Raw genomic sequence first — 25,155 nt, 5'->3', positions numbered from 1 at the left:
GAACCCACCCTCTCCTTTCCTCCTTTAAAGATGCAGCCTACTATTTCCAGCATGCCTTGGCAACAGATGGAGAACTCCATCAGGTCACATTTCTAGAAATTAGTCAGAAAAGGAAAAAGTGTTTGTAAATCTAGATTCTGTTCTTTACTTACACGAAAGGTAGAAATTCACCAGGTTCTAAACCCAAGTCTGTAGTCATGATTGTTTTTATGAGTAATATTTATTATTTATATATTGTGCACATACTATTCACATACTATTTTTCTTTACATTTGTTAGCAGGCGTAATTCTTCCGTTATGTGAATTGTATCATGTTAATGTTTTTGTGAATCTTTAATATCTTGGTTTGCAATTTCTGCATGTTCTAGCTGTGTTTTGGTATGGGTTTTTTAGTTGTCTAAACAGAAAATTGTCTTTGGTTTTGTTTTTGTTCTTTTCTTTAATGGAAGGTAATAGCTTAGGAAGTGCCTGGCCTGATGGTCATGTGCCAGACAACATCTGGAGAGAATTATCAGCAGTAATGTTGCTGAAGGCAAGATGGTCTAAGAGTATGAGCATGGTGAGTTTTCTAGGGAAAAGCGAAGAAAGAGGATTCTGAAACAGAAGGGATAAGCCGGACAGTTGGGGAAGACATAGTGAGAAATGAGCTGAACAGAAAGTAGCTTAAAGTAGCTAGGAATAAGCAAGAAGGAGCAGGGCTGATGTACCCAAATAAACTATCTGTTTTAATGATGGATACTTCTTCCTAGCCATGCAGGTACGTCCTTTACAGAAAGGTGTGTCTGGCTAGAAACCTTCTTCGATGCATTTCATATCAATTTGCTTCTCTGCAAAACCCCGGACTGAGTAGGAGAGATTCTACAATGTCTTACTAGACCGAGGAAGTAAAATGCACTAGATGTGGAAGATCAAAGTAAAGCCTCGAGCCCGTGTCTCAAACTCCTGTAGATTACTGACAGGCAGTCACAGGCACACAGAAGAGATGCTGCCCAGTCTGACCTCATCTGTATGGCTTGCACTGTGCACTTCTTACTTTTATTGAACAAAAATAAAAGGAATTTGTCTCAGATTACACAGATAATGTCTATCTCACTGCTGTTCTGCCCAACTGGCTACTGTATTCATACTTGTGTCTTTCTGGGTCAGCTTCACATAGTATCAACAAGGGAAAATTCACTCAGGTCACTGGAACTGATTTATAGCCACAAGAATGTGGATTTTGTCTTTGTTTTCCTTTATGCTACTTCCCCCTTTCTCTACAGTATTTTTTTTAAAGATTTTTTTCCCCTAACATTCTTGGGCTTCAAGTGCCTGATACTGCAGATACAACTAACTTCAAAGACCAGTCCAACGGCAGTCATGGCTTGCGTGGTATGGGTCTGGCCTGCTGAGCTCATGAAAGCAAAGTTTCATCTGTTTTGTGAATTGGGCTCTTGACCTGCCATAAAAATAAATGTTGTCTTCTACGGTTATTGAATTGACTGTTTCTTGTTACTACTGTGGTATACGTGTCTCTTCCATATGCCTGTCATTAAAAATAATAAATTGGGTTCCCTTATCTTATGGAGATCTCTTATTTTCCCCTTCTGTTTTGGTCTTCTGTTCCTTTCCACATAGTCTTGCTGACAGACTCGCACAGTTTAGATGAAAACAAAATGCAGCAGCCTTTTTCCCTCTGACAGTAGAAACGCTAGCAGTTCACAACTTCATCTGATGTTCCTCTTAACCAACAGCACTCTCTGAGCGCATAAGGGAAGCAACGTAAAAAATCCTGCACAATTTAAGAGGAAATAAAGTTGCGTACAAAGACGGTATTCCCGCTACTCTTCACCATTGTTTAATACATTGCCATCGTGTGTGCTCTTTGTTAATTAATTCTGTGTATATTCTTCCTATGCCTCGAAACATGCAATAGCTGAGCAGGATCTTGAATCTTTCTTTTAGAGATTGAACACTTTACCAATAACAATGTTGCTGTTCTGAAATGACCAGTTATCAATTATCACTAATATTTTCCACACAGTCACTTCATTGACATACAGCTGATACTTAATAACAGTCTTGGTCCTCCAGACTTTATTCCTTACACTTCCTCCAGCAAGCATTACACTTCACAGTGATTGCACCACAAGACACAGAATTGTTTTTCTGCCTAGATATTCATCAAATAGTTGCATCAAAATCAGCAAACCTCCTTCTACTTCTACATGTAAATTGATTACGTAAGTGTTTTTTTTTGAAGGATGGGAATTCACAGGTTTTGTTGCACCAGAGATGTCCTTTGCTCTATCCAAACCCAGGCACCTAAAACACCCCATTGATTTTACACCATTAACATCCATTGCAAATGGTCACCCACGCACTTTTAGAATAAGAAACCATCCAAGGGCACTTTCTGTCTTGACAGTTTGTCCCTTTTACCCTTTTGTTATGGTTAGCTTAGTTCCTCAGTCCTCTTCTGTGAAAAGGCAATTTTTAAAGCCCTTGGTTTCTTCCTGTTCAAAAAAGCACATTGTGCTACGTTTCAGATTGTCTCCTTAAAGTCTTAAACTATTTTTCTATCAACTATTAACTATCAAAGCAGCATCAAAATATGAAAAGTAAAGCCTCTCAACATATATTACTGATCGCTGTGATCATCTTTTTCTTTCCTACTAGCCACCACAATCTTATTTCCATGTCAGGAATTACACTGTCTCTGAAGTTCTGCTAGTCAAACGCATGAAAATGTGCTAAGAAGTTGTGCTGCTGAATATTAATTCATTAGATGTGTGCATGTGCTGAGATGTTACCCAGGAACATTTCTCAACTCTTTCTATATCATTGGCCACGTAGACCCTTTGAAAAAAAGAAAAACTCCTGGACCAAACCAGATGATGTCGCCACGATGGTTTTCCCTTACAATCAAATAAAAATTTGCCAAACGTTTAATGTTTATTTATTACTTTCATTTTCACATTGAGTTTTCTTGCTCACAACTGTACTTGTGTTTTCATGGTGTTTCACACATGACCCATAAGTTCAGTCCCACGGCTATCAGACATAAGGACTGCTCCCATTAACTGTAATCCTGCTACCGTTAACTGTAATAGGTGTAGAAGCTGGCTCAGTCACAATTATATGGAGAGTCATTTGAAAAACATATAAATTAACTTTATCAGTGGTTTTAGCTCTGTTTATATTGAATTCATCTGCTGAGCATCTCTTTGCATTCCCTCCATGGCATTTCCATGCATTGTTCCACTCTCTCCCCAGTGTTCAGCTAGAAGGACAATGGGAGAAAGTAGTTCCACATTTCCATCTATCTATACACAAATGGAGTCAGCCCATGCATTCTTTTTTTTCTTATTTTTTTCCCCCAATAAAGCTCCCAGGGCAGGAAAGGAATGCTGGATCAGGCCTGTCCATAGTCATGTGTTCCCTAGCATCCCACAGAGGGATGTTGTTGCTATTATTTTAACAGCAGATCTCTGCTGTTGTTGCTATTTTAATGGCAGATTTTAAAGCTTCCGCTGACATTGGTACAGACCCTGAAGCTCAGCTAGAGAAACAGAGGTGGCGAGCAGATGGTGATACAAAGGAGGAATGTTGTATCTATAAATATTCTGGTGAAATTCATATCCAGTGTTTCACACAAGAGCCAACAAACTATACTAAACCCTTAATATGGGGTTTAAATTAGTCTTATGTAGTAAATGGGTTCTTAATCTGGGTTTTCCTGCCAGGGAGATTTTCAGTCAAAGGATGTAACTATTTATATCGAACCACTGAAAAAAAATATGAAAGGTTAATTCTATATTAATTATAATTAGAAAAAAGTTAACATTTACCAAATAAGGGGAAATGTTTCCTTCTGAGCAGTCAGGGCTTCTAAAACAGCCCAAGGAAAGGGGCAGTGGCGAAGGCACAACGATCTCTGGGAAAATGGTCCTGAATGGTTTGTCAGAGTCAGCATTAAGGTAATGTTACAGTACATCAACTGAATGCGTAACAACTCAAATCTCCTTCCGCAAAAAATCAAGCAAGTGAAATGACATTCATAAAACCCTAAGATGTTTTAATAATACACTGAACTTCTTAAAACAAGAGTTAAGACTGAAGCTTTGCATTCAAATGGTAATCTTTATTTCACTATATTTGAGTGTGCTTCAGATATCAGATAATGGGTTTCACACACACCAAGGTTTATTTATCATTGATTGAACACTCAGTGTTCAATGTGAAATGAATGTTCAAAGCTGAAATGAAATGAACAGGATCAAAACCAATATGGCCTAAGCCTGGTTTAAGTTCAAGCAGCAGGTAAGTAGCAGGACTTGGCGCCAAGCTCAGCTCCCCACTGTCTGTCCGCAGCCCTCTGTCCTCGCCATCAGGAAGCACAATGTCCTTTAAACCAAGCTGCCAAGAAGTCTGCAAACCACCTTAGGGACATCAGTGTGAATCTGCAGAGTCTCTAAACCAATTGGTTTGAGTTTTGATGTTCTGTTTGTATCATCAGGGGCTACTTTGTTTGCTAACCGTGGCATACTGCATTTTGTTAGCTATCTCTCTCCTTATCAGATATTGTGGGAAAGGAGAGGAAATGTTGTGTTTGAAAGACCTATTTCAGGAACAAAAGGGCACGGAGAATCAGTGCCTTTTAGCAGCATGTGCATAAGCATTATGCAGTTGGTTTTGTTTCCTAAAGTGGCACTCAGATCTGAAAGTTGAAGAATCACTCAGATCTGAAAGTTGAAGAATGAAGCTATACAAGTGATAAAAAACCTGTGAAAGTGTGGAACGTTATTTTTTCATCATCCTTTCATAAGCACATAAAATAACTCTAGCCTAAAGTATCTCCTTTGAACACTGGGATATAAAATGTAAGGGGATGGATTGTCTGTCTCTGTATCAAACATTTTACACTGGGATATAAAATGTAAGGGGATGGATTGTCTGTCTCTGTATGAAACATTTTACCTATACTTCTTAGCAAATTAGGCACACAGAAGGCCATCGGCTGGTCAGTTTTCCCTTTCCCATTAATATTCTGGACCCACTGATCCAAATTGACTCACTCGTCAACTTCAACCAACTTTGACAGAGGGATAGAGGTCTCAAAGGAATTAAATTTCTACAAATTCTGTGAAAATCAATGGCTAAACAAATTAGCACCCTCAACTAAGTGGCTCTTTTGGCTACTTGCTCTATGTGCTCATCCCAAGACAGGAGCCAGATGGAGAAAACACTACCCTGTGCCCGGCTGTAGTAGAGACGTCAGGACTGAAATTGGGGTGCTATGGGATACTCAGGGAAAAGTACGTGGACCTGAAAATGTTGGTAAACAACAGGATACAGCCACTGGGGAAGGGGCAGGAGGAACTAACATTTCTGTGATGGGGACATCAGGACATAATGCAAGTCATTTTTCTTGCTGATTGCAAGAAGCTTGCTTCTTTCACTGAAATACCCTTGAAGAGTCATCAAGAGTTCAGGGCCCAGAAGAAGAGAAAAACTATGCCTTTGGAGCGGAAAATGCTTATAAAATCTTCCTGAAGTGCTGCTGTGCAGTAGTTCATATTTGATTTTACAAGATGTAAATACTAACATCTCGCCAGTGCTCTGCAAATGGCTCTCCGTAAAATAGCTGCATCAACGTGCGAGAAGAGAGAACAAGAAATAAAGATTGCCTCTCTTCTTCATAACTTTCCTGCAACTGAAGTCCAAAAACTGAGTAAGAGCAAAACACCTTTCCCCAACTTTTATCTCAGGTTGATACCCAGAAAGAAAGATAATTTCTCACCTAACAGCTCAGTCCACTGTCATTCTCATTCTTCACGTTGGGTCTGATAGAGGTTTGTGCAGTGAATCTACCTAGCTCTGTAAAATGACAGCAAGTTTGCAGTCTTTATCTCAATCACCTCTAGCACAAGTTAAAGGTAGCATGCTGTGGCTGAACTACATTTTTCAATTATGGTCATGCATGCCGGTAATATACTTTAAATCTTGATAGCATCTTTGAAAGCATGTAAATGGTTTAAGCACACTTGTTGTTTTTTGGGGTTGTTTTGTTTGGGTTTTTTTTAATTTGAAATGCAGCTTAAGCTTTTAGGTCTAAATTGCATCTGATGTATTTTCCAGCTCCCGGTGACTTCAGTGAGACTATTTTTCTGAATAAGGACATATAAGGGTCACAATTTCATTTTGTTTAACATTCTGTCTTGTGTTGCCACCATAAAAGGTGACTTAATAAATACTGCAATTTCTGAATGGACTTATCTTAAGTTCCATCATCAGAACTGCTAAATATGCAAAACAAGATCATGCACCGGGAAAATAAAATCGAAGTCCCACTGGAGTTCAATGGCAAGCAACAAAAGGGCTTGACAGTTTCACATAGAAAGGAAAAAATAGAATGAAAATAAAGAACCTGATTCCTCACCTCACACCTACAATAATTTCAATACATGCTGTTTTAGTAGCTATTTCTGCTTAAAACTATATACTTATAACATGAAAAATACATTCTTCTCTGAAGGGTCTGTGCCTTACTAGAGCTACGCATCACATCTAGCATTTCTATAATTGAAGTATTAAATAAATATCTTTTACTCCATATTCTCTATTGTTTGCTTTGTGCCACGGACAGAACTCTGTGCAGTTTCCATTTCCCCTACAATTAGGCACTGATCCTACAAACACATAAATGTGAGCTCACCTTTCCTGCTGGGAGGGATTTCGATAGGAGACTCGCCACAATAAAGGACATGAATACCTTTTGGCAGGATCAGGGCCTCAGATAGCAAGGAGGAAACTAGCTAACAGAAACCACCTTTGCAAACACAAAGAGGAAAGATCCCAGGAACAAAAATTAAAGTTTTATACACTTTCAAGTGCCAGTCAGAGTATTTAAAGGGAACAGAAACTGGAGGATTTCAGAACTGTTCTTTTTTTTTTTTTTTTTTTTTTATAAATGCAAGTTGAGAGTGTCCCTTTAAGGAGTTATGGCATGGCACAGCCCAGGGTTTGCTTAGTTTGGCTTTTGTTGTACTATTATTTTCTTTTGCTAAGAGATTCAGCAACTAAAAGCGCAGCTTTTTCTTCCTCTCAGCTGTTTGTTCCCATGCTTTCAAATATTTTCCCTCCAGCTTTTGCCCTTGCCTTGCTCACGGGGTGTAAATGGCGCAGGAATTTTGGCTGTTCTGCTTCAGTTTAGCAGAGTGATAATCTCAGGCAAACGCTTGCAATCTGTCTTTCATTAAAAGAGTTTTTTGCACTTCTGTTTAACACGGGGAATTTTTTGAATTGCCCTTCTAAAAGAGGATTTCACCTCCACTTTTGCCTGGAGGGAAACTCTGGCTGCCACGAAAATATCTGCTGGATAAACGGGAATGCTCGTGTTGTTCAGTGGTTCTCACCAAAGACAGCGGACAGTTCTACCTTCGACTCCTGGACATGAGGTACTTGCTGCAAACTTAATGGGATAAATTGATGCACAAAGCAAGGCATTTTTTTTTTCTGCCCTATACAAAAACAGGTGTTTAAATTCCATTGTAAAATGAAAGTAACTTTCATTACCAAATGCCTGAAACCTCTTGCAGAGCACGGTTCTCTTATTTCTAGCCATCAAACATAACACTAGTATCTAATACTTGTTGCCATAACAAACTGTAAGTGTAAAATAGGAATGGAAAAGATTGGTATTTCTACCATACTTAAAATACGTTAAACGTTAAATTCAGGGGTTTAGTGGCCCTAGAAAAAGATTAGACTACAGTCTTATTAAAATATATCTATTCAAAATATTATTAGTATTAGATATACATGTACATATTATAAATCTATCTATATAGAGAGGTTTATACATGCATACAATGTGGAAAAAGTATATAGCAAGCAAAATGGAATTTGAACCCAAATTCTTTGCTGTTCGGTATTAGACAGTCACTTTTTCTGAACTGGTAAGAACAGTAGGAATTTCTTCCCTGCAAAAATTTCCTAATCCTTAAACAAAAGAAATCCTAGAACAAAAACAAAAAAGAAAGGGAGAACTACATTCACTAAAAATGGGGAATATTAGGTATTTGGCATGAGTCATTGTCACTGATAAGTTTTTGTTTAAATACAGTAACAGGATGGGCTAGAGTTCTCAGCTGCTTGCTGAATCTGGCCCCAAATAGGTATCTACATACTCTTCTGAAGAGAAACAAAGGAATAAATATTTTAAAATAACTTTGAAAGTCATGTCATCATAAAAAATAACCTTTATATCTGTGCGAGGGTCGCCGAAATTTAATTGAAGAAAATGAAACTGTTAGATCTTCAATTTTGTAAAAGTCCCTTGTGTAAGGGACTCAATCACTGACTGATTCCTGTGCTTTCCTTACTAAATCAGGATGCGTTTCAAGCCAGCAGTTTGAATTGGGAATCCTGCTATTTTTAATTGCTCTGCAAACACTGCAAACTGAGCCTTCAGCTTCAGATTGCTCTCTGCATCCACAAATGAGAAATTACTGCTTTCTATTCCCTTGTTTATTTTTGAGATATACAAAAAGAAAGGGGTTTTCTCCCAACATCTTAGACAGAGGAAGAGGAAACATATCTCAGGAATTTCTGATTTTTATTTTTTTTCTACAAAATATTCCTTTATAAAATGGAGATTTCACCTGTAATTCATTGTGCACCGAAATCACACAAGACTTCCATTCTACTTCGCAAAACTCTTTCACTATTTCTTCATTCTTCATTTAGGGTTTCTACTGTATTGAGATTTCAGTTCCTACTCAAATATCTTTGAGTGTCCCTTTGAATTTATTCTTAAACGATGTTGAACTCAGACCACAAGTAAAATAATGACAAATCCTGGCTGAAGTCCATGTTTCCCTAATGACAGAGATACCAGGGAAGAGTTAAGAGCATTTGACTTGCTGTGCTCAAAGCAGCAGTCTGGCATAAGAAATGAAGATCACGTCTTAGTATGCACATGGGAAAAAATTTAGCCAACCACAGTGTAAACGGTTGGTGTGAATGTTGTCTTATTAAAGGAAGGTGACTAACCAGCAACACCTTCAAAATATTATTCTTTGTACAACTGTAATATCCCAAAGCCCTGCGTGTGGATTGACGCTCCACTGTACCGTTAAACATAAGCGAAGGAGATCATCGGGCTGTCACAAAGAGTCGACAGTCTAAGCATGTGCAACAGCCCAAGTGCTAACAATGAATCACCTCTTGCTTCAGAAATAAAGCTAGATAAGCATCCGGATTTACAGGACAGAAGTCATGACTCAGACGAGTCAAAAATAATACAACTGTGAGTCTGGAGTAAAGAAAAAAGGAAGCAGAAATAGGGAAAAAAAAGTTTTTAAAAGACACACACTTATTTTTCAGGAAAGAAATACAAAATAACTAGAATAGACTTCATTAGATTACTGTAATAATAATAATAATAAGCTTTTTCTTCCCATTTATCTGCACAGCAAACATCACTGCGTAAATGCTACAGTGAATAGCAACTACCTGAGATGTAGTTATGTTTATTTTAATTCAGGACTGTCAAGCATTTTCATGAATACTCATCAATTGTCTGAATATTCATAAATAAAATTATTAAGGGTCGGCTCACAAATAAATATTCTCATTCAACTACAAATAATTGTAATAAGAAACCACTACTACTATTCGTAATTCTTCATTTAAATTACACAGCACTAGCCAGAGTGACATTTCAAAAAAATTTTGCTGCCGTGCAGAAAAGCTGCCTCCCTCTTCCCTCCACTCCCACCTCCAGGAAAAACACACAAATAAACAAAATAACAAGTAGAAATTTTGAGTAGAGGGGGAAGACTGAATTATCTGTAGTAGTTGATTATTGTAAGTCAAGTTTAATTACTTCCTTAACAATAAGAAATGCACTATGTGTAATTTAATTAGCAATTAGAAATTGCCTCTAGGTATACCTATATAATAAATAACTACACTCATTGCAATAATGACTAACATGTTCTTTCAGGCACATAAAAAAGTTTTGTATACTGACAATTTAAATATTAATAATATAAAGCACTGAAATATCTGATTTTTTTTTTGTATGCAATGGAAATCAATAGTGTGCAGCCAATGAAACTGCATAATAAAATAGACTTAAAACAACTCCATGTGTAACAACTATTCATTATAAAAAGGCTGAAGGCCTGAATAAAAGTAGCAAAAGTAGCAAATAGGATTTAAAATATTATTCTAAAAAATCCTAGGGAGTTCACTGTAAGAGAAGGTATTTTATCTAGAAGAGACTTTAAAAATTTTTCCTGAAATTCCTGATTTTTTCACATCAAACCATGCAGAGCAATGATCACAGGAAGAAACCTTGTTCTTTTTCCTGAAAGCTTCTGCTTATTTGGGAGGTTTTCCCTTCCCCTCCCCCCAGGCCTCTTACATATCTAAGCTACACCAAATGATTACGTTTGTCTGGTATAATGTAATAAGTTGCCTTCATAAACTATTTTGAACAGTATATTTCATTTATAGGAACTGTGCCATTCATTATATGAAAAACAAACAAACAAAACAAACAAACAAAAAAAAAAAACACCACAGGAGGGTACCCAGATGCAGGGAGAAGGTCTGAAAATAGCTTCTAATTCCTCCTCGTGCCGTGAGCAGCCGGTGGGTAGGAAATGAAGCCCTGAGCCGCTCCCTTTCCTGCCTCATTCTCCCCTTCCAAACGGTGATCCCCCTTTCTGCCTGGTTTTCTACTCCTTTGCCCCATGAACTCATCTCTTCCTGATTTGACCATCATTTCACCCCCAGGAGGATAGCGTACACACTGTCAACGTCACAATGAAGCTAACACAACGGCGACCTGGTCCATTCACCAGCGCGTTAACGTCCCTCGTCCCTCAGAGCAGTATGGGGCACCCAGTCCTCATCCAGGCTGAGCTACAGCACTCTTAGTCTTGATTTGTCATTCCTCTGCCATTTCTCACCCTGAGGACAAGTCAGCCCCTACAGAAGCCCGGGGACATCGCAGTCCAGCGAGCGTCTGCGAGCGCAACCAGGGGCAGGGTATCTGACAAGGCAAAAGGACAGAGGCAACAAATGCCCCAGGCGTTTTCCGTCCCCTTTTGGGGCTGAACTGCTTTTCTCTTACATGCTGTAACCATAGTGGGTTACTCGCTCGTGTGCCCCGTATGTACTCAGTCAAGCCTCTCTCCATTTTTTCAAAATCAATTATTCCCGAATTACCCTGGATAAATGATGCTCACCACCTTAATGTAACTCGAGCAACCAGTCTTGAAACACTCTTAATAAACAGCTGCTTCACAATCGAATCTTTCATTCCAAGACGCCAAATGAGGGTTTGTTTTTTTTTCCTGAAGCTGCATTATGGCTATATTTTCACAAAAGCTATTAATTATTGTCCGTTGCTGTAACGGCATGCTGCTAGGCACTTCCACAGCAGCCCTCCCCTTCCCCAGCCCAGGCACAATTTCCTGAGTTAGGGAGTAAACAGAATTACTATGTACAGAATAATCTGAGCAGTCTCTAATGGGGCAGTGTAGGCTTTCTGCCGCTCCGTCAGCGTTGCAGGGACCTGCGTAACAGAACTGTGATGTTACAGTCTTATGTGGGTAACACTCCCCAGCATTGAAGCGAAGAACGTGACTGGTTTGTTGCTAGGCAGATGGAGACTTTGGTACAGTTGTTCGATGGTAAATGAAGACTTTTTTTTATTTGCTCCAAGGAGCCTGGCACAGGAAACCCCCAAATCCTACAATAATAAATCTTCTATTTATCTTTTAAATTCCGGAGCAAAATAAAAACCATTACGCACCCACGGCCATGTGCTGTATTCTATATTTTCCGAGCTTCGTATAACCTTCTGGCATAAAAAAATTACGTTTTCTGAAGTGAAAAAACAACTTCTCAATCTAAAAATAACAGCCTCATTGCCTTGTATGGAGGACTGTTTTATTGTATTACACAATAAAAAGGCAGGAGCACTTAGAAATTGCAGAGACGGGCATAATCCAGAAACCTGTATCTGATCCAGCCTGACAATTTTCACACTATCAGGCATTTTCAGGAAAACTCAAGAGCAGAGGAAAATATGATCCTTACTTCCATAACATAAAAGTGATCACCCAGGCATTAACCTCACTGTCATGATTATTTTACTCATACAGGCTGACACAGTACTCCAGCAGATGAAAAAGAAATCCTTGTACATAAGTCAAAATTATTCCAACCCTGACAGTTGTGCTGAGGGGGGAGGCTACTTTCTGGCTATCGCCGGCTGTTTAGGGCATCTCAGAGCAGAAATCAAGTGAGAGGTCAAGATCTCCGTGGTGATTACGCGTTCTCAACGCCACTGAAAATAAGGTCACAAAAGCTGCACCCTTGAAAACCAGCACCGTAAAGTCCTTTCAAATGCAGATGCTCAGCACCTTGCAGAACCAGGCCTTCCTTCAGCAGCTGCCTCGTAAGCGTGGCTGCGCGCAGCCTTCGTGGCACTGTATTTGCAATGTCGTAGGACACTTGCAATGGCTTTTTTTTCTAATTTTGCAGATACCTGATAAATAAAAGAACAAACCCACATCTTTGCAAGAGGATGTGTCAACTAAAAATTTAGGATTGCCAATGCCAATTATTGCATGGTATTTTATTATAAGTTAAGGCAGCATCAGAGTCCACTACAACCTCAAGGCTGAAGTCAGCTTTTAAAAAAGCCAGTGGGAGTGTTTCCATCAAGGTCTGAGGGGATACAGAGGAATGCTCAATAGGTCTTCTACTATTTTTTCACCCTGATAAGAAAGACTGGTTAAAGCACAATAAAAATACATTTGCATTTTTTCTGTGCAAAATGCATCTACATGCAAAGCTGAAAGAGGGATGACAGGGCAGTGCTGGGATCATTTCTTCGTCAAATTAAGTGATGCTTGTAGAAGTGATGACAATAATACCTATGAACATTTAATAACTGATCTTTTAATAGGATCCTCTGAGCAAGATTGAGGACAATCCAGTGCGGCAATTAGGTGAAAAAAAAGTCTTTGTGAATCTCTCCATCTGTTCTCTTCTTCCTCAGCAAACACAAACTTACAGAACTGATCTGCAGGCATTTCAGGGATAGAACAACAAGACCCTATTTTTGAAGCCTCCCTAACCTACTCATCCTATGCACCAAACGTTTCTAAACGTTATGACGTGTTCTCCTTAGAATTATTTTCTGTCCATAAGCATCCACACAGTCAGTCAGCACTTTGGGTATCTTATTTAGGGCTACTGCTATGAACTGGTGCAGCTTCTTAAGAAGTCTACGATACACAGTTCTTCACTCTCATTAAAAGCAAAGACACTGTGGTGTCCTCAGTTTTCCCCTTAGTTTGGGGGTAGATTTCTGATCAGGGAGCTCTCTATTTCCTGAAGCTCCTGAAAGTAGAGGCTTGGTTTTCTTAATTAATTGGTCATGGGAAAAACGTTAATGATAGCCAAGAGTGCATCCAGTCCCTGAGTGAAGTCAAAGCACTGTAAGTGATTCATAATTATTCTGTGTGCCCTGGCCCACTGAACAATTTTTGCGTGGCTGCATTCATATAAATGTGCAGATTATTAATATGATTTGTGTCAGTTCTTAACCAGGTGGTTAAGTACTTTTTAAAAACTGTAAATCAGTTCTTCTAAAGGTAGTTGGCAATAATTTCTTCCCGAACTCCTTTCCAAGAGCTACACGTGTGGACATTGCTGAAAATGTCCATTTAACAATACTGGAAGATTTCCTTCCCAAAAAGCAAAAGCCATAAGAAGAATGAGCAGGTGCAGATGCAGTGCAGTGAAACTGTTCATTATGGCAGGGACTGAATTCTACCATGCAAAAATTAAACTGAACTTTACTTTACTTTTAATTTAATTTAATTTAATTTAATTTAATTTAATTTTATACATAGAGTGACCAAGAAAATACAGCTTTGGAGAAATGGAAATTTATTTATGAAATCATGCAGAATTTGGTAAATAACTTTGATGATTGTTAAAAGAACAAAAATTGGGAAGCAGATTTGAATGTCCAAATGCTTGATTTCATTATTATCCAAATCAAAATGCCTTCATTTTTAATTGCAAATTAATTTTATAATTTGTTTTTAAAATATTTTTAAATTAATTTAAACAAGGAGGTTTGGGGATCCATTTTTAAAATGGTTGTGTAACTTAAAAATGTGAGGTGTTTTGATGATACAAAAAGAAATATTTAAAGGTTGGCCAAAACCTAATTTTTCCTCTTCCACAATAAAGTAAAGAAAAAAAAAAAAAAAAAAAGAAAAAAATTTGCTTTTATTCAACCAAACCTAAATACCTAAATGCTTCTTCACTACCTTCTTTTTTTCCTGCTCAGTCCCCAGGTAAAACATCCTCCTCTGAATTCCTCTATAGCTGCAAATCAGTATTTGCTGGCCCAAGACATTTGCCAGGTGCTGCCTTCCCTCTAACAGCTGCAAATATACAGCAAACGTTGGACAACCCACTGTCACAGGGGTTTGACTCGGACAATCCTTTCACCATCTTCACAATAATCTCAGATCAATAGCTCAACTGAGCAAATGGCATATGGAAATATTCTTGTAAATATTATTGTAACGAGTGCTTTTGTCACTTCCTGGATTGATTTACTGATTCATTGTTTTCTGGTCTTGCAGAATACACAATTAAAAGATGCCCCTGGCATGAATATTGTTGCTAGAGCTTGAATTGGCACTACGTTTCCTCTTAGAGTTTTAAAATTTCTTAATCTGCTTTCAAAGATATTTAATTTTACCATAACACCATGTTATCTTTCGCTATCCCTTCTCACCACAGCATGCTACAGCTTTTACCGCAAGAAATGCAATGGCATTGTATTTTGAGACAGCAGGTGCTTCTCAGGCAAAAAGGTTGCAATTGTAACCTGTTTTAAACAGTATTGGAAATAAACAGCACAAAGCTACACTTTTTTTTTTTTTCCTCTGAAAATAAAAATGTCTCAGCGTTGCTGCACAGTACTCTCTACCTGTGGAAACTCTCGTTAGCATAATAAGCCAGAAAAGCCAAATCTTTCAATGTCCTGCTGTACAGAGCTGCTCTGGGCAGGATTAGGCACTGGAGCACTGGAACCCCCCGTCGCCTGCGTTTCCCTGTACACCCAGGTGCCCGCTGCTGCTCTTCCCAATGGAGCCACACAGCTCCCGGGCTGACAGACACTGACCATGCCCACCCTGCTTTTGCTGTCAGGATTTAAACATAACTTCCCATCCCGGTAGGGCAAAGTAATTGTATTGTTCAGGAAGATGTCAGAGAGCTAAGGGCTAGCATAAAATCCTGTAATTCCACCAACAGGCGCTAGCAAGCTCAGCCTCTTTGGGAAACTGCTGATCTCTGAAACATTGTCCGTTTTAGAAAACTTAAGCTTCTCTCATTGAACTTGATTTTACATCACCGGTGTAAACTACAAACCTCAATATGGATGCTTGGGGTGATTTAAATCACACTTGAATAGATTTTACTTGCAACAGGAACTGATGTAAATGCCATATGAGCCGGTCTCAATATATCCAGGAATTTTCCAAGTGCTCTCGGACTGATTTTAGTGTATTTTTTAAAGTAGTGTAAGCTTATTAATCTAGATCAGAAGGCAAGAAAAAAAGAAAAGTTAAAAAAAAAAACCAAACCGCACTTTGGCTTTTGAAGATGTAAGACTGCAAGCAAAGCTCCTATGGGAATCCAACTGATTAAAATAGGAACAGTGTGACCTGTATGAATAGAGGTGACTTAAGCGGCACCGACTGTGTTATAAAACAATGCAAATGATCTTTCCTGAATGTAGCACTCTTGGAAGACATCTTTCAACTTTTCCATCTGAAAAAAGCATCAGTTTTCCTTAAAGACAGATACAGATAAAGCAGGACACTTCTGCCTGAGGAGAGGCTAGCTGGGCTGATATTTGATATAAGTGCTCAGTCCCCAGTGGGAGGAGGGAGAAGTGATTGATGGTTTGTAAGGAATTACTTGACTTTTGCTTGTAACAGAAGCTTTTCGGATTCTCCCAAAGTTCTTGTCAAAGACAAGAAACCTCTTTTGAAATAGAAGCTTTCCCCTTCCCAGCAGATGGAATAAACCTGCATAAAAACCACTGCAGGTTTAAAATACATAACAAAGAAAGGAAGACATTGTTCGACACACTGCCTTTTTTCTAACACTCCGTTGTTCTTTAAGATTTGTCTCTATTATTCTATCACCTGTCCTCTTAATACAGCGTGAGCAATTCACCTCTCTGCAGGAAGAGTTTCACAAACCCAGCAGCAGGAGTTCACCAATTCAGTAAGACGCATATTACCATAGAGACAAATCCTTCTCACTCTCTATCTCCTCTGGCTCCAAGGTCAGAGTTGTACGAACTTGACCAAGGCAACCCTTTCCCGAGCGCCCACAGGGCTCTCCTGGCTCTCATCTGGACAGCTCCATTTGCCTCCTGCAACCGTCTCCTCTGGGAAGGGCGAGAGCATTAGCTCTGCGGCCAGAGTACGGGGGGAGCAGAGGCATTACGAGGGTCAGATTTTCGCGTTTCCTTCCATCGCATACACGAGGGAGCAATGGATCTGAGCTCGGTATCCTCTCTTTAGGAAGCAAACTGATGATCCAACAGGTGGGATGAATTCATAGAATCCCAGTCACACACACATTTGTTAGAAAAACATCGCATCAATAAATCCCAGTCCCAAGCACTTCTGCCAAAGGCAAAGCTGACACTCTGTCTTACACCTTGCTGTTACGGAGCATTGCTCATCCGCAAGCCTCAAGGACCATGCAAAGGAGGTTGTACACCAATTCACCCTACCTCAGGAAAGAGACAAGAAAAAGTTCTCTGCCAGCTCTTGAAATTCTGGTCCCATCTACCGAGCACTCAAACAAAAGCTGAAGTGAGAAACTATGTCTGGAATCAAATTAAGTCACTCCCTACTCACGGGTTTAACAGCCACTGCTCAAAAAATAGGACTTCATCAATATGAGCATTCAGAAGCAGTGGTACATAAAAACCCCAACCCTTATTATCAATCACATTTCTCCTGCTCTTAAAATTTGTTTGCCTCTTCGGAGGGTCGGCGGGCTCCATGGCTCCTGCACCCCCCACCGGCGGAGGGGGTTTGCCCGGGGGCAAGGAGGAGCAGGTACCCTGCGGCGGAGCGGGAGTAGGATGGATATTCGTGCAACCTCCCGGGAGAGGCATAGTAAAAGTGATGGAGGTTTTAGTCTTGCCAGCCACGGAAGGCTTTGTCAAGCTATCGGATCTTAATCTGGGTATTTATACTATCTTATCTTATGGATAAGCAGCTGTAATAAACACGTTGTAGGTCTCAAAATGTGTGCCGTGTTGTTTTCTCGCGTTGCAAAGCTTCGCAGTTGTTCGTTAATGTAGCTTTAGAAAAACATATGGGACGAAAAACAATTTGCAATGCAATGTATTCGCAGATGGATGAAAATAAAACTCTCTAACTCCCGAAGACTTTTTTGTTTTGTTGTGCTTGTTGGTTTTGTTGGGGTTTTTTAACTGTTGTGTGCATTATTAATATATGCAATCAAAAATACCGATGGGATGTGTGATATGAAGACCTCACTGGCGAAATTCGTTTACAAACTCGCCAGAGCGTTTCTTTGCGAGGAACAGGACCGCCCCAAAGCCGAGAAATTACCAATTTTTAGCGGCACCATTTTGCTCGGCCTCTGAAGCGCCTGTGTAGCGTCTCTCCGTGTAGCGACCCCGATCGCCTAAGGGGGGGGGGGCGCGTCCGCAGGGAGAACTCGCCCCCCCCAAAAAAACCCGTCTTAAACTTTCTACGAGCAAAGGAGCGCGCTCGGCTCTGCCCCGGTCCGTCCCTGCGGCCCTGGGGTGGCAGAGGGAAAGGCCGACGAAAGCCACCGCTGTAAACGATGGTAAATAATATATACATCAAGGGAGGCAACGCCTGGGCCCCCCGTGACCTTTCCGCCGCTCAGGTTTAATCTATAAATACCCAGAAGACATCCGAGCCCATTGTTTTTCTGCCCTCTGAAACCAAACCTGCCAAGGGGACGGAGGGGCGCCCGCCGCCGCCTGCGCCCCGCCACCCTCCTCCTCCTCCTCCTCCTCCTCCTCTCCGCAGCGGCGGCGAGAGCCGAGGAACGGCGGAGGGAGCGGGGCGGCCCGGCCCGGCGGCGGGGCGGCAGCGGGGGAGGCTCCACCGAGCCCCGCGGCGAACTCTGCCTCCCCCCGGCCCGGCCGCCGCCCCACGCGCGGCGCTCCCCGAGTGGGCGGGGGGGGGGGGGAAGAGTGAGAGCCGTTGTAATCCCGAATTCCTTTTCACAACTTCGTGATTAAAACCCGCACGTGATTAAAATCCCGCTTTATCCCCCTTTTAAATGAGTCTCGTAAAACAGCACATTAACTCTGGCGACAAGATTCATGGCCGAGACATAAATAACTCGGATGCTCGGGAGATATTTTTTTACAAACCTGGGAGATTTATCCGTTGGCTTTTCTCACCTTTCCCCACGCCACCCCCCGACCCAGCACCTCCCAGCCTGCCACCTCGCCTCTCCCGCAGGATGCGGCCGCGGGGAGGGTCTCTCGGACACTCGAGGCGACTCGGGATCGCCGATATTGTCGCCGAAGGGTTTGGGCTAGACTGGAAAATCGCAAATAAGGGGTGAGGGATTTCGCCAAAACGGGGAAACGAGAAGCGCTGCCTCCCACGCCCTCCCCCCCCCCCCCCCCCCCCCGAAGGCTGGATGCTCAGCGCAGAGCCGCACCGAGGGTGGCGAAGCCCCCACGCCGAAAGCAGAGCGGGGCCGCCCCGCCACAAGCCCTCCACCACCCCCGGGCCACCGAGCGCCACTCGCGGTGGGGACGGAGAGGAAAATCCCCGCGAGACGTGGCCAACGCGTGGGAGAGAAATCCCGACACCCGACTACACGGAAAAGAGCTGCAAAAAGGAGAGCGAAGCCTTACTCTTCCTTGGCGCTGTTTGGTTCCCGGCGGCGAATGGTTTTCAGCCTTTCAGACCCTCCTGAGCCTAAATTCAGCAGGTTTTATGCGAAAAGATCGAGAAATTGGGCTAGGCTGATTTGCGTTATCACACGCAAAATCAACACATTCATTTCCCAGCGCATACTCTAATATTTGGGGCCTCTGCGTAAGCACGCCCGTATCGGTAATATCTCCAGGAGAAGGAACAGCCCCGTATTATTTCCTACGCTACGCGGGGGCAGCGACTTTGAGTTTTGAACCTTTGAGACGCTATAAAAATTCCCTTTTCTAATTTCTTTTTTTTTTTTTTTTTTTTTTTGGTATATGGCTGGAGATTTGGCATGTTTAAAATACTTTAGGTGTAAAGTTTTTTCTTAATTGGGTCTTGTAAAGACGGAATTTGGTGGCCATTATAGAGCCGCTAATCAATTTTCACCCAGCAGCAAAGGTACACCGCGGAGGATTTAGGTTTAATGAAGTGACTGCGCAAATTACAGTCGCGGACTTTATTTAAAGTCTATCAACCTCCTAAAAATGATTTCTCAAACTGTTCTTGATTTCCTTTGCTTTATGAAAAACATCACGTTTGCTTTCTAAGGTTTCAGGCGTTAACAGCCATCCTGTCCCGCTCTCCAGTCTGGCCCAAGGGGAGTTTTCCAGCTTTTTATTTCGAATTCATGGAGAAATGGGCAAATTTAACTTCTAGACCGTCCAAAAATGTATCCTACTGTGGCTAAAAAATAATGAGAAACAGTTCTAAAAATGAAGACTGGTGCACATATATGCTCTGTTATTGGAAAGCGGATTTTTGTCGTTTCGTTCGCGTGTTTATTATTTTGAAGGAGGAAGACTCGGAAATCGTAAGCTTTTTTTTCCTTGCTTTTTTTTTTTTTTTTTTTAATGATTGGTATTTTGATCGCTTCTGTGCCCTCTCTTTTAAGCCCGTCGCTCCGCTGAGATAGAGGTCCCAGCAGCAGATTTTACCTACTTCTTTTTAGGATTCGCACCGGGAAGAGCTACTGCTGCTACAACCAAATTGAAATGCGGTTCCTTGGGAGCGGAGCGGGGCGAGGTCTCCGAAGTTCCTGGTCTTTCTCTCCCTTCAAAAACACTTAACAGATTTTTTTACAGCAGATATTTTTTACACCTCGATCTCTAATTCTTTCTCTTTTTTGTTGTTTTTTTTTTTTTTCTTTTTGAAACCCAGCAGCTTTGAGCATCTGATGCTTATTGATAGCGCGGGGAACGTCACGCAAATAAAATAAAAATAAATTAAAAAGGTGTTTTCTTCTCCAAGTGCAGCAGAGTGGAGGAAATTTCTGCCCTTTCTCTTACGGGGTCGCGCACAGAAATCGTTTGACCTTTTTCCCCCACCCGAATATTAAAAGGAAAAGTAAAGAGAAATTACCTAAAAATTCGCTTTCTCCGCACACTATAATTGTGAGAGCGGGGCTGCCCGCTCCATCCCGTTTTAAGGCGCTGGGGAGCGGGGCGGGGGGGCGGCGAGAAGGGCGCGGGGGCTGCGCGGGTGTGGGGGCAGCGGCGGGGCGGGGGCGCGGGGGGCAGCGCCTTTCACCCCTCGGGGTCGCCGCGGGTCCGCGGCTGCTTTTGCGGGGCCGTCGTTTTAGGCCGGAGAGAAACGGCCGGGGGGACAAGAGCAGACCGAGGGTTTCGCTTGACCCAAATGATCACTCCAAGCCAACGGCTCCCTTTTAAATAGAAATAAATAATCAAATAAAAGTTTAAAATAAAGTTCAAATAAAAGCACGAGGGAAATCTCGTGCTCTCTCTCCCCCCCCCCTCCGACCGAGGGGCCGGAGCCCCGGCGCTGCTCCAAACGCCCCGATTCCCGGGAAGCGCCAGTCTCAATAGCAGGAGTCGGACTTCTCGGAGCCCCCCTCACCCGCTGCCCCTGGTCCTGGCCGATGCCCTTTCCCCTGCCGGGACCCGTGTCCCTGCGAAGAGGGGGGACCTCCCTCACCCGTCCCCCCTGCGCCGCCACCGGGTCTTGAGCGCTCCGTCCTCCCCGGCGGGCCCGATCCCGAGAGGAAGGGTCAGGCCCCTAGCCCCTCGCTGCTGTGATGAGCCCGGCCGTGGAGGTCTCGGGTGGGAGCTTGTCGCGGGGCGTGGGTGCGTGTGCAGCCGGTCCCCGCCGTTCCGCGGAGCCGGCTGCCCTCGCCACGGCGCAACGCTGATCCTCCTCCTCCGAAAGCTCCGGCTAGGGCGGCACCGTCTCCGCGGGGCAGACTCGGCGTGGTGGCCGGTGTCTCGGAAAGGTGCACGGAAGAGAAGAGGGGTGATCTCTCCCGCGGGGATGTGAGTGTCGTGCCCCACTCCTTTGCCCCCTGACCCACACGGCACCCCCACGATGGTCGGGAAGCTCCGTGGCAAGGCGAAACGCGTGTCCCGAGACACCCGGGAAGGACTATCGCGACCGGCAGGCACGGAGAGGGAGGAGAGAGGGAGAAGGAGGAAGCAGGAGGGGACACGCCGTTCCCTCCCGGGACATCATGGAGTTGGGGGGGGGGAGAGCCGCAGTGAGTAGGAGAAAAGTCCCCATAAACCGAAAAAAAAAAAAAAAAAATCCAAGGAATCCTCGGAAAATCCCCCCCTTTTCCTCTACCCCCAGTCCCGGATGTTCTCGGGAACGCGCTGCCTCCCTGCCCGGCGCCGCTCTCCCGGCGGGCAGCTCCCGGCAGGGCTCCGCGGCGAGCAGCAGGGAGGGAACGGGGCTGGGGGGTCCCCGAAGAGAAAGGAGTTGCACTAACCGGGGTTGAGGTCCAGGCACTGAGTCGGGTCTTCATTGTCCCCTAGCTGGCCGTTGGGGCTGAGGCTTTCCATGGACAAATCCAGCCCCTTGTCCTCCCAGTCTCGCAGTTTCCTCTTTTTATTTGTCCCGATCAAGGCTTCTACCGAGAAAGCGTGCGCTCGGGAGCTGAGGGCCACCGCTGATCTTCGCCTCTCACTCATCTTATCCCCCAGCCCAGACCCTTGGGCAGATGAGCGGCCAGTGGCTGGGAGCGCAGAGCTCGGGGACCAGAGGCAGAGCCTCTCGCCTCTTTCTCCCCCCACCCCTCCCCAGCTGCACCCCCAGAAGAACCAGCCCTCAGTCTCCTGAAGGCACTACATGAGGCTGCAGATACTCCGTAGGCAGAGCCGGGAGGGTGTGCTCAGCCCAGGTCCCCAGCACTTGCTCAGAGGGGCTGCAGGCTGGATTTCATCTTTTTTTTTTTTTTTTTTTTATTCTCCCCTTTCCTTCTGTCTCTCTCTGATTGATCCAAACTTCTGGGATTTTTTTTTTTTTTTCCTCCAAGAGTTAGCAGGCTGCGTGCGCCTGTCAAGAAAAAAAAAAAAAAAAAAAAACCAAACCACAACCCCCAAAAAAAACCCCAACCAACTGTTCCTGGCCAATAGAAGGGAGAGATCGGGAGAGACCCAAAAGCTGCGATCCAATGGGGAGAGGAGGGAGACTCAGGCTTCAGGGCGAGGAATTTTGGCCATCTGAGTCCTGGAGCACCGGCCGGGAGAATTAACTGTTTGAAGAACGGGGAGCCATTAGGAAACCCATAGCTCTAAATGCAGAGAGGTAACAACTCCCGCACTTCTCTCCGCAGCACCCAGGTTTCCTAGGGGCTGCTGCTAGCTAATCCCCACGCAAAGCACCCGAGAGGGGCTTTATCATCACCCGTGGGTGCTGGGTGAGGGAGTGTTTTTAAAACGTCATTCATGCCATGTATTACTTGCGCTTGCCGGCGGAATCGGTGTTTGGCGCGGCAACGGCAACGTATCGGGGGGGGGGGGGGGGATGTCGAAGTTTCACTTCAAAACGATGCGTGTCCGGGGAGCGGCGGGGCTGAGCGGGCGGCGTGGGCTGGCGCCGGCAGCGAGACAAATAGACCCAGAAAACCCCGGGCACGGGGAGCGCCTTCTCTTTGGGAAGGAGAATTTATATATATAATAATTATTGATGTTATTATTATTTTATTTTTCCGGCGCTTTTTTGCCACTTTAGCGAGAACAAACCCGCTAGGTAGAGATCCTGGCCGGCCGCCTGGATGATATTCGGCATTTTATTTCTGCTCGCCTGTTCACTCTGCCCTGAAACCCCTCCGGGCTGAGGCGGGTCCGCAGCTGCTCCCACGCTCCTCGGTCGCGCGTGGTGCGGGGGGCTCGCAGTGAAAAGGAACAGAGGCTGCATTTGAGAAGGTGAAAAAAGCACCGGGTGTTCTCATTAGCTGATGGGACCACGGATAAATAGGTGAAGTCAAACGAAACACCGTCTAGGGAAAATACAGAGGGGAAAGCCTCTGGGGGGTTAATTCGATCCCGAGGACCGATTAAAGGTTCAAAATAAACAATAAATAATTATAAAGTAACGGAGGGAATTAGTATGGATCGAGCCACGGTAGAAAAGCGGGCGAGGACACACGCCAAATTTCAGAAGGGGACTGTTTTTGGCTGGTGTTTCTCCGATGCTCCCCGAAGGCGCAGGGCTGCTTCGAGCAGCTCCGGGGGAGACCGAGATTTTTCTTAGGCGCGGATTTTCGATGAGACTGGACACAAGTGAAGGGGGCAGGCGGGAGGGGAAGCACTTCCTTTAGCTACCAGAGTGACCCCACGGTGCCCATGTCTGCGTGGTACGGTGGAGCCCTTCAGCCCCCTCTCCCCGGCCTAAAGCGCTGGCTCTCGCCGGCGTGACAACAGCCCAACGGGGTTCACATGCACGGAAAGGGATTTCGGATGAAAAGAGAGAAATAAGCCAGTTCTTCGGGAAATCCCGGAAAAGCTAAGCCCTGTTACCTAGACCGAGGAGAAGGTTTTGTGCGTCCCCATCACCAGCCCTACACCCCCTCACCCCGAGTGTCCCCCCCCCCCCCCCCCGCCGCCGATATTTTCCCCTCCCCTCTCGTACATCGCCTTTGACAGGTCACTCTCCGAGGGCTCCGCGCCGGGCACAGCGGCACTGCCACACAGGGGGTCCCTCCCAGCGCTGCCCCGCTTGGCCCCAGGGGCTTGGTGGGAGCCGGCAGCGGGACTGACGGAGGAGCGGAGACCCGGAGTGGGCACATGCGTTTCCAGAGGTTCCCCCGGCTGTGTGTCCTTCCTCTGGCGAAGGAATTTCTCACAAATAAATAAAATTAAAAAAAAAAAACAAAAAATCCATTTTCTTATTTCCGAAAGCCTCGGAAACACTCGTCTGGGAGAGAGACACCGAGGAAGACTTTTAAAGAAGCTGGAGGGAGATTTTAGAAAGAGAGCCCAAGAAAACAGAGGAATATTTATAGCGTTTTAGCGAGAGGAAATAGTGTTGGAAAGGCAGGGCGATTTAAACGAAATTTGGGGGCTGATGTAAGAGCTCAGAAATACGTTTTCCACAGCGTTAAGTGTGGTTTTACGGGTCGACAGTTTAAAGCAGCCCCGACCCCTTTTGAGTCTCATAGCCAGGGGCTCTCCAGGCTGCTGCTCGAGGTCTGTAAGCCGTGTCAGACCACCCCGCGCCCGGCCCTGGCAGCCGGACACAGCCCCCACCGCAGCAAGCAGAAACACAGCGGAGTTGCCATGCCGATATGGCCCCTAATTGACAGACCCCAGGGAGCATACCCTTTTGCCAGGGACCGAAGAGCAGCTCCCTGCGGTCCCGGGAACGGTGTCCGGGGGGCGCGGGGACACACAGCCGCCGTCGGCCGCTCCTCTCCCTCCTCCCTGCCGCTACGCCAATGCCCGGGAGATTTAGCATTGCTCACAGCTCGCCGTCTGCGCCGGGCGGTGCAAAAAAGCGATAAACACAAAGGCGTTGCTGCTTCTCAGTGCGAGCGGAGGGAAAGGGCAGTCCCTGCAGCGACCTTGCGGCCCTGCGCACACGAGGATGTGCCGGGGGGAAAGGGGAGGGATGGGGATGGGGATGGGGATGGGGATGGGGATGGGGGGGACGGGACAGAGAGCCAACGCTGCCCCCTCGCAGGGATCTCTGCCCCCTGCGCTGAGAGGGCTCGCCCAGAGAAACCCGCGCTCCTCAAAGTGGGGATGGGATTTCGATTCAGCCTTTGCACCAAAATCTCGCTCAGCAAAACGCATCCGCTCTGCGCCGCCGGCGCCCGGTCCCCGGGGCTCTTCTCAGCCGGAGCGGTGTTAGGGACCGGGT

General features: G+C 44.4%; 1 protein-coding gene and 1 long non-coding RNA gene across 2 annotated transcripts in view; one reads left to right on the top strand and one right to left on the bottom strand.

Annotated features, from left to right (window-relative positions):
• TBX15 (T-box transcription factor 15) overlaps positions 1-22,112 on the bottom strand; it is a 99,603-nt gene extending 77,491 nt beyond the window's left edge. The window contains exon 1 of the mRNA XM_075764432.1: positions 21,782-22,112. Coding sequence (XP_075620547.1) covers positions 21,782-21,983 — 202 coding nt within the window. The 5' untranslated portion in view covers positions 21,984-22,112. The remainder of the gene's footprint in view (positions 1-21,781) is intronic.
• A 1,089-nt stretch (positions 22,113-23,201) lies between these two features.
• LOC142600090 (uncharacterized) lies at positions 23,202-24,172 on the top strand. Its single transcript, XR_012833547.1, has 2 exons — positions 23,202-23,834; positions 23,940-24,172. It is a non-coding gene; the product is annotated as an uncharacterized LOC142600090 (long non-coding RNA).
• Positions 24,173-25,155: the final 983 nt, after the last annotated feature.

Source organism: Balearica regulorum, chromosome 1 (genome assembly GCF_011004875.1).
Source record: "Balearica regulorum gibbericeps isolate bBalReg1 chromosome 1, bBalReg1.pri, whole genome shotgun sequence".
NCBI classification, from domain to species: Eukaryota; Metazoa; Chordata; class Aves; order Gruiformes; family Gruidae; genus Balearica; species Balearica regulorum.
This window is presented reverse-complemented; position numbering and strand designations above follow the sequence as displayed.